This window comes from Salmo salar, chromosome ssa16, assembly GCF_905237065.1.
Source record: "Salmo salar chromosome ssa16, Ssal_v3.1, whole genome shotgun sequence".
Lineage (NCBI taxonomy): Eukaryota > Metazoa > Chordata > Actinopteri > Salmoniformes > Salmonidae > Salmo > Salmo salar.
The window spans coordinates 37,165,092-37,174,971 of record NC_059457.1 but is presented as its reverse complement, the minus strand read 5'-3'; the positions used below and the strand labels follow the sequence as shown (position 1 = coordinate 37,174,971).

The window sequence follows — 9,880 nt, the reverse complement described above, 5'->3', positions numbered from 1 at the left end:
GACTCAGTCATGGACACTCTTACTGACAGTTGTGGCTGCTTTGCGTGATGTATTGTTGTCTCTACCTTCTTGCCCTTTGTGCTGTTGTCTGTGCCCAATAATGCTTGTACCATGTTTTGTGCTGCTACCATGTTGTGTTGCTACCATGTTGTTGTCATGTTGTGTTGCTACCATGCTGTGCTGTCATGTGTTGCTGCCTTGCTTTGTTGTTGTCTTAGGTCTCTCTTGTGATGTGTGTTTTGTTCTATATTTATATTTTTTTATTTTTAATCCCAGCATCCGTCCCCGCAGGAGGCCTTTTGCCTTTTGGCAGGCCGTCATTGTAAATAAGAATTTGTCCTTAACTAACTTGCCTAGTTAAATAAAGGTTAAATAAAATAAAATACCTTGTCACAACACAACTGATTGTCTCAAACTTTTAACAAGGCACACCTGTTAATTGAAATTCATTCCAGGTGACTACCTCATGAAGCTGGTTGAGAGAATAGCAAGTGTGCAAAGCTGTCATCAAGGCGAAGGGTGGCTACTTTAAAGAATCAAAAATATGACATATTTTTTTATTGTTTAACACTTCTTTGGTTACTACATGATTCCATATGTGTTATTTCATAGATTTGATGTCTTCACTTATTATTCTACAATTTCGAAAATAGAAAAAATAAAGAAAAACCCTTAAATGAGCAGGTGTGTCCAAACTTTTGACAGGTACTGCATATATACATATATATAGAATAAAAAATAAAAAAATAGTCACAAAAGTAGTGAAAGTAGTGAAAGCACTGGGCCTTTAATAGTTCTGTATTAGCAGACTGATATAGCCATCTGCAGCGTGGGCCCAAACTATTTCCCACAGCTATGTGGGAGAGGCCAGTGCCTGTGGGGTAGAGGCAGTGGCCATTAGCACCTCATAGTGAAAGCTAGAGCCCGAGCTAGCACCTGTCCTGTCCCCTCCCCATGCCCCCAAAACCTTCAGCCAGCTTACATGGCATGAGCCTTCCCAGGGGTGCACAATCAGCACTCACTACATCCAGAGTTGTCTAAAGCCGTGAGTCTAGTTTTCACCATTAAAGCCCTGTTTGGGGTTTTAGAGAACAGTTGTGATGGATGTTCTCTAGATTCATATTTGTAGCACTTGACCTCTATTATGTCAGTCAATCAAATGTATTTTATGAAACCGTTTTTACATCAGCAGTTGTCACAAAGTGCTATACAGATACCCAGCCTAAAACCCCAAAGAGCAAGCAATGCAAATACAGAAGCAAGTGGCTAGGAAAAACTCCCTAGAAAGGCAGGAACCTAGGAATAAACCTAGAGAGGAACCAAGATAGTACGTCCAGTGCAGCAGGTCAGAGTTCCATAGCCACAGGCAGAACAGCAGAACTGGATCACAAGATTTAAAAAACAAATCTAAACCTTTATTTAACTAGGCAAGTCAGTTAAGAACAAATTCTAATTTACAATGACAGCCTATGAACAGTGGGTAAACTGCCTTGTTTAGGGGCAGAACAACAGATTTTTACCTTGTCAGCTCTGGGATTCAATCCACCAACCTTTCAATTACTGGCCCAACGCTCTAACCACTAGGCTACCTGCTGCTATATAGATGTCCTATATAATTGTGAACAATTCTTCATAAAATATGCAAACAAAGAAATATGATTTATTCATTCTTAGCATTCTGTCCCACTCTACCTATAAATATCTACAGCTCCCATTTTTACTATGCTTTTGGACCCCCCCCCAATGCTCTGTGTTGAGAAGTACCCCCCACACACACACACACACGCAAAATAGGTGAAATGATCGGACCCCTGAATGGGTTCTATGTCTGACTCAAAACAACTCAACCAAGCGTAAGAGAGCATGTTTCTTATTCAGAATGAATGACTGGTGTGCAGTTCCTCATGTTCCTATTTTACATATATCGTATCACTGTAGAAACCTGAATCAACCAGGTCTGTCTACCACTCTGTGGCCTATTACAGACTTAATGCCAAGAAGAACAAACCAACCATCGCTCACAGCACACTGATAGATTTATTTGATTTGTTTAATCTTTTCACAGTCACAAAACCCCAAAACAAAAAATGTATGCAAAATATTTTTTTCCACGACAGACAATATTTTCAGATAAAAATATAAAAACAAAGAACAAAGTATGGCTTTTGGTTTTACAAAGATGCAGACACAAACATGAATGCACCCAAGAAGTGTATTCATAAGCCAATCCCTTGATAACAGTGATGCTGCAGCTCAAAAAGATGCTTGAGAAAGAAACAAGGTTTTACTGAAAAACACCACTTACGGCTCGACAGAATCCTTGCATTCAGTTAAGGCTGATCACTTCCTGCAGCTCAATTGATAACAGGTATTACACAATGTATTGGCAATAATTGTGTATACCTCCATATAATGGTACAGATGTTCTATAGACTAAAGGAAACCAAACCTACACTTTGAAAAAGGATAATTCAACATCACCTTTATTCTTGTTTTGTAGCTTTCTCTATTTTGAAATATGTTATTGTGTGAATATAGTATAGATACAATAAGGATAGTCAAATGCAAAATAGTGTTTCAACAGCAAAGCCTCAGTTTGTGTAACTGTTCGATTGTTAGTATGACAGAAATAATTGGCAAAAAGTCTTGTTTTGTATTGGAAAGAAATGCAATTGGCTCCACAATACTTGACAAGAAACAGCTAAGAAATGCTTAAACTAACTAAAGTGATTGTTAATTCAAGCCGGTACAGGCTACAATCCAGTCAGTTATTTACAGTGACACACACAGACAGTAATCATCATTCAGACTACTTGCTTTTTGAACAACACATGAAAAAGACACAGAAACATTACTAACACACACATGCAACTCAGTCAACAGTTAGCAGTAACAGCACTGTGTGCTTCAGTGAATCTCCTATCACCAATAACAGCATTTCCCCCACATATTTTAAAACTATTTTTTTCTTCGTATTCCTATGTGGTACCACTTCAACAGAAAAACTAAAGATGTCGTTACAGAGACAACACAAATAAACCACAGCCCAAGTGAGAAACTGAGAACATTTACATCAAGCACACAAACACACTGTAGGACCAAACAGTTTGCTGAATGAAGTTGCAAGTTAGATTCAATTGGAAAATTGGAATGCAAAAATCTAAGAAGAAATTGATTTATTGTGGTTTGATTGCAGATGCATATTGAGCAGGATTACATTTTCAGAGCATGTCAGAAAATAAGATTAGAATGGAACGGCCAAATACGTTATCTCCTCAGTTTGATGGAGAATACTGCAGTAAATTGCAGTTGTATGCTGTTCCCTAAGTGGCGACCTACTGAATGTACCCCTGGTTGATGGACTATAACCTCAAACACTCAACTAAAGGTAATGATTCAAAAATGCATTATAGTCCCGTGTGGCTCAGTTGGTAGAGCATGGTGTTTGCAACACCAGGGTTGTGGGTTTGATTCCCACGGGGGACCAGTACGGGGGGAAAAAAATAATAATTATGAAATGTATGCATTCACTACTGTAAGTCGCTCTGGATAAGAGCGTCTGCTAAAATGTATAGATGTGGTGAAGGATATTTGCTGTCTTCCCACTACATACTGTGGGTTGATTGAAACACAAGGCGAGAATACATGGAGGGAATGCTACACTACAGTCAATATAGTTTACATTTTGGAGAGAAGGTAGAGTGTTTGAGTTGAGAACTATTCATTAAGGCAGGGCCAAGATTAAAACATATTTTTAGCAAAACAAAACAGTACCTGAATTCAAAATGGTACTGAAGAAAGATTCCCTTGACCAGATATCTGTTTCTGGTTACCAGTCCCCATCAAGAGATTTACATATTTTCCAATTCTTATCTTGTGTCTGAGGTCGACAATATCGTACATTAACGTGGCAAACTATGATTTGTAGACCAATAGATAAGGAATTAGAGAAAAATTCCCATTTAGTCCCAATAATAATTTAGATTTTTGGAGTTGATTTTAAAGCATTTCACTCCAAACACATCATAACTAGTGAGACAGAACAGACAATGAAGAACACCGTTAGTTAGCATGTAATTAAAGGATCTCTATGTTGGTGGGATAAACTCTTGTCAGCTCCAGGTGATTACAACCAATTTTGCATAATGCCTGTGTGTCTCTCAGATGAACTTCGCCTGTAAAGGTAGCTCCTTGCTCCTGTGACCTTTGACCTTTAGCCAGTATGACCTCCTTACTGGAGGATCTTCTCCCGGGTCTCGGGCAGCTTGAGGGCCACCAGACCTCCACACACCAGAGCAGTGCAGGAGAGGAGGATGGGGACGACTTTGGTGACCCCCACAAAGGAGGCAAAGATGGAGGTGCCCAGGATGGCCGCCAGCTTACAGAGAGCATTCAACACCCCAAACGCTGTGGCTCTGTGGGAGGAGGTTAGGGACATAGGTTAAATACACCACAGGGGACACAGTGGTGCAGCTGTCTAAGGCACTGCATCTCAGTGCAAGAGGCCTCACTACAGTCCCTGGTTCGATTCCAGGATGTATCACATCTGACTGTGATTGGGAGTCCCATAGGGCGGCGCACAATTGGCGCAGCGTCATCCGGCTGTTGCCAGGGTAGGCCATCATTGTTAATAAGAATTTGTTCTTAACTGTCTTGCCTAGTTAAATAAAGATTGAATTTAAATGTAGAATTTTACATCCATTTTATTCAGTAACTGATGATAATGGGTTGACATACTTTTAACAGTATAAAGCAAATCATACAATATCGTATCAACAATCTATTTCCAATAGGCACAATATAATAAATTAGATGGGCCTAGCTAATACATTCATGTCTGATTTCCAGATTGCTGTACTGTACCTTTTGGAGGCTGGGTAAAGTTCCACTGTGATGACCTCAATGCCGTTCCACGCTGCCACGCTGACCCCACAGAACAGACACTGCCAGGCTATGATGGCCGCCTGACTGAAGCTCAGGAACAGGAAGAAGGTGCAGCCAGCTGAGATCAGCATGGAGAGGCCTGCAAAGGGAGGAGCAGATTGAGGGAGAGCAGAGGGAGATGGAGCCGTGAGGTGTGCGGTAAGATTCAATCACACTTTGATGTTCCTTGATCATATTTCAAGGCTCACACCCATATAAAACTCAATGCTCATACTTTTCTCATCTGCCAGTTGAAGAGCAGAATGTCAGAACAATAGCTGAGCTGCTGCTATACACTTAATCTACACTTGTCCTACCTGTCCATTGTAAGAACCAACACAGTTAAAATCATAGAAACCTATTACCGTTGTACTTTGTCCAATACAGACCAACTCACCTATGATTTTAACCCTGCCTATCTTCTCCATGAACAGAGCTGATATGATGTTGCCGGGTAGAACAGCCAGGGACCCCAGAAAGCTGACCAGGTAGATGAGCACATCGTTCTCCTCGTCGATGTCCAGGTGACAACCCTTCTTATTATGGAGGAATGTGGTGTTCTCCAGCCTACAGTCTATGAACCTTTCCTCATACAGATCTGGAGGAAACGTGACAATGCCAACGATATAACATAAATAGTGTACGTGGAGAAACATTAATGGCTTTGCAATTCTCAGTCCACTGGTCAATATGTACTGTCTGTTTTCAGTGAAATATAGCAACGGTAATGGATGATTTTGAAATGCATTACATACTGCATTGTCATTATACTTCATTCATATTATGCAGGACTTGATTTTTGCAAAAGTTCAATCTCTGTTTAAACTTTTTTCATTTTGGAAACTTTCCAAAGGGTTAAACTTATTAACAATGTGATGCATTGGTTGGCCTACTGTAACACCCCCAGCGGCTCCCACCTGTGTTATAGAAGACGGTGGATCTGATGGTGCAGTTCACAAACATTGTTTCAGTGGACTCGATGTCCTCAAAGTAACAATCTTCAAACAGTGAATCCTCAAACTTAACAGACTTCATCTGTATGTTGATAAACCTAAAGGGATGGAACACAAAAGCATGATTCCTGACTTTTTGATGACGTGGCACATTACATGCTAGAATGACAGACAGCGCTATCCTTCTTCAATATTGTCTGTATCATTTTGAAATAAATAATACGTGCCATACTCACATAGAATGATATGTTACATTGTGATATTATCGAGAGACATGACAATGATAAATGACTGTTGTAATACAGTATTACTAGGTGTTGCTGTGGTGTAGTACTTAGAAGGGCCAGAAGGTGGAGCATGGAGATTACATACTTGTCATTGATGTATTCTCCCTCTCTGTGGATCTGATTCTCCAGGGAGAAGTTGAAGTGGAAGCGTTCTACTCTCTCTCTGTGGAACACCTTGACTTTGGACTCATACTCCTCTTGCTGCAGGTATTTGATCATGTCAGGGAACCACACACCCAGTCCATAGTAACTGAAATACGATGGTATCAGCGTTATTGGACCACAGTAGAGAACATTAAAATACAGTATTTTGGCATCCCAAATGGTACTCTTTTCCCAATATAGTGCACTGCTTTTGACCAGGACCCATGGGAGGAATATGGTGCCATGTGGGACACAGCCTGTATCTACAGGTATTTACAATCAGCTGCACACAGTATACAATCTTTCCTGTTTAGCATCACATATATTGTAAATATACAGTGCCTTCGGAAAGCATTCAGACCCCTTGAATATTTTCACGTTTTGTTACGTTACAGCCTTATTCAAAATGGACCTTAAAAAAATAACATTGTCAGCAATCTACAAACAATACCCCATAATGACAAAGTGAAAACAGGTTTTAGAAATTAACAAATTTATTAAAAATAAAAAACAGAAATTCCTTATTACATAAGTATTCAAACTCTTTGCTCAGAGCAAAAAGGTTGAAGGAATTGTCCATAGAGCTCCGAGAGAGGATTGTGTCAAGTCACAGATCTGGGGAAGGGTACCAAAACAGCATTGAATGTCCCCAAGAACACAGTGGCCTCCATCATTCTTAAATGGAAGAAGTTTGGAACCCCCAAGACTCTTCCTAGAGCTGGCCGCCCAGCCAAACGGAGGAGAAGGGCCTTGGTCAGGGAGGTAACCAAGAACCCAATGGTCACTCTGACAGAGCTCTAGAGTTCCTCTGTGGAGATGGGAGAACCTTCCAGGAGGACAAGCATCTCTGCAGCACTCCACCAATCAGGCCTTTATGATAGAGTGGCGAGATGGACCCCAGTCCTCAGTAAAAAGGCACATGACAGCCCGCTTGGAGTTTGCCAAAAGGCACCTAAAGACTCTCAGACCATGAGAAACAAGATTCTCTGGTCTGATAAAACCAAGATTTAACTCTTTGGTCTGAATGACAACCGTCACGTCTGGAGTAAACCTGGCACTATCCCTATGGTGAAGCATGGTGGTGGCAGCATCATGCTGCGGGGATGTTTTTCAATGGCAGGGACTGGGAGACTAGTCAGGATCGAGGCAAAGATGAACATAGCAAAGGACAGAGAGATCCTTGATGAAAACCTGCTCAGGAAAGGTTCACCTTTCCAACAGGACAACGACCCTAAGCACACAGCCAAGACAAGGTAGGAGTGGCTTCGGGACAAGTCTCTGAATGTCCTTGAGTGGCCCAGCCAGAGCCCGGACATGAACCCGATCGAACAGCTCTAGAGAGACCTGAAAATAGCTGTGCAGCAACGCTCCCCATTCAACCTGACAGAGCTTGAGAGGATCTGCAGAGAAGAATGGAAAAAACTCCCCAAATACAGGTGTACCAGAGGGGATGGCTGCCGTTTTACAGGCTCCTAACCAACTGTGCTATTTTGTTTAGTTTTTTCACATTGTTTGTAACTCATTTCGTACATAATGTTGCTGCTACCGTCTCTAATGACTGAAAGAGCTTCTGGACATCAAAACAGCGATTACTCACCTGGAACTGACAAAGATTTTTTCTTTAATGAGTGCGACGCGAAGGATATACTGCTCTGTCAAGACAAGGCCCAAACCCCAGTCATAAGTGTGAAGAAAGACAGAAAAAAGGGGGAGGAGGACAGGGTGCCTTGTAAGAATTAGACAAGGAGTAGGTTAACCACCACTACCCTCTGTATTATTGGCCAACATGCAATCATTTAAAACAAACTGGACGATGTACGATTAAGATTATCCTACCAACGGGACATTAAAAACTGTAATATCTTGTGTGTCCCAGAGACACGGCTAAATGACGACATGGATAATATAGAGCTGGCTGGCTTCTCCATGCATCGGCAGGACAGAGCAGATACATCTGGTAAGACGAGGGGCGTGTCTATTTGTCAATAACTGCTGGTGAGCAATGTCTAATATTAAAGAAGTCTCGAGGTATTGCTCGCCTGAGGTAGAATTCCTCATGATAAGCTGTAGACCACAATATCTACCAAGAGAGTTGTCATCTATATTATTCATAGCCGTCTATTTACCACCACAAACCGATGCTGGCACTAAGACCGCACTCAATGAGCTGTATAAGGACATAAGCGAACAAGAAAATGCTCACCCAGAAGCCGTGCTCCTAGTGGCCGGGGACTTAATGCAGGCAAACTTAAATCCATTTTACCTAATTTCTACCAGCACGTCACATGTGCACCCAGAGGGGGAAAAAAAAACTCTGGACCATCTTTACCCCACACACGGAGACACATACAAAGCTCTCCCTCACCCTCCATTTGGCAAATCTGACCATAATTCTATCGTCCTGATTCCTGCTTACAAGCAAAAACGAAAACAAGAAGTACCAGTGACTCGCTCAATACAGAAGAGGTCAGATGACGCAGATGCTTCGCTACAGGACTGTTTTTCTAACAAAGACTGGAGTATGTTCTGAGATATATCCAATGGCATTGAGGAGTATACCACCTCAGTCACCAGCTTCATCAATAAGTGCATCGAGTGACCGTATGTACATTTCCCAACCAGAAGCCATGGATTACAGGCAACATCCGCACCGAGCTAAAGGCTAGAGCTGCCGCTTTCAAGGAGCGGGACACTAATCTGGATGCTTATAAGAAATCCCGCTATGCAGTCAGATTAATCATCAAACAGGCAAAGCATCAATACAGGACTAAGATTGAATCCTACTACACCGACTGACGCTCGTCGGATGTGGCATGGCTTGAAAAATATTACGGACTACAAAGGGAAACCCAGCCACAAGCTGCCTAGTTACGCAAGCCTACCAGACGAGCTAAATGCCATTTATGCTCCCTTCGAGGCAAGCTACACTGAAGCATGCATGAGAGCACCAGCTGTTCCGGATAACTGTGTGATCACGCTCTCCGTAGCCGATGCGAGCAAGACCTTTAAACAGGTCAACATTCACAAAGCTGCAGGGCCAGACGGATTACCTGGATATGTACTCAAAGCATGCACAGACCAACTGACAAGTGTCTTCACTGATATTTTCAAACTCTCAGTGACCGAGTCTGTAATACCTACATATTTCAAACAGACCACCATAGTCCCTGTGCCCAACAAGCGAAGGTAACCTGCCTAAATGATTACCACCCCGTCGCGCTCACGTCTTTAGCCATGAAGTGCTTTGAAAGGCTTTGAAAGGCTCACATCAACAGCCCCATGCCGGAAACCCTAGACCAACTCCAATTCGCATACCACCTCAAAAGATCCACAGATGACGCAATCGCAATCGCACTCCACACTGCACTTTCCCACCTGGACAAAAGGAACACCTATGCGAGAATGCTGTTCATTGACTACAGCTCAGCGTTCAAAGCATAGTGCCCACAAAGCTCTTCACTGAGCTTAGGACCCTGGGACTAAACACCTCCCTCTGCAACTGGATCCTGGACTTCCAGACGGGCCGCCCCGAGGTTGTAAGGGTAGGCAACAACACATCTGAAGCTAAGCAGG

At 42.2% G+C, this 9,880-nt stretch overlaps 1 protein-coding gene across 3 annotated transcripts in view; it reads right to left on the bottom strand.

Annotated features, from left to right (window-relative positions):
* Positions 1 to 2,018: 2,018 nt before the first annotated feature.
* The window catches only part of LOC106573622 (synaptic vesicle glycoprotein 2B), a 45,217-nt gene continuing 37,355 nt past the window's right edge, over positions 2,019 to 9,880 (bottom strand). For all 3 annotated transcript variants that reach the window (XM_014148838.2, XM_014148837.2, XM_014148839.2), the window contains 5 exons: positions 6,249 to 6,413; positions 5,841 to 5,974; positions 5,321 to 5,521; positions 4,864 to 5,023; positions 2,019 to 4,415 (listed from right to left, as the gene is read on the bottom strand). In XM_014148838.2, the coding sequence (XP_014004313.1) occupies positions 4,232 to 4,415; positions 4,864 to 5,023; positions 5,321 to 5,521; positions 5,841 to 5,974; positions 6,249 to 6,413 (844 nt within the window). In that variant the 3' untranslated portion in view covers positions 2,019 to 4,231. The remainder of the gene's footprint in view (positions 4,416 to 4,863; positions 5,024 to 5,320; positions 5,522 to 5,840; positions 5,975 to 6,248; positions 6,414 to 9,880) is intronic.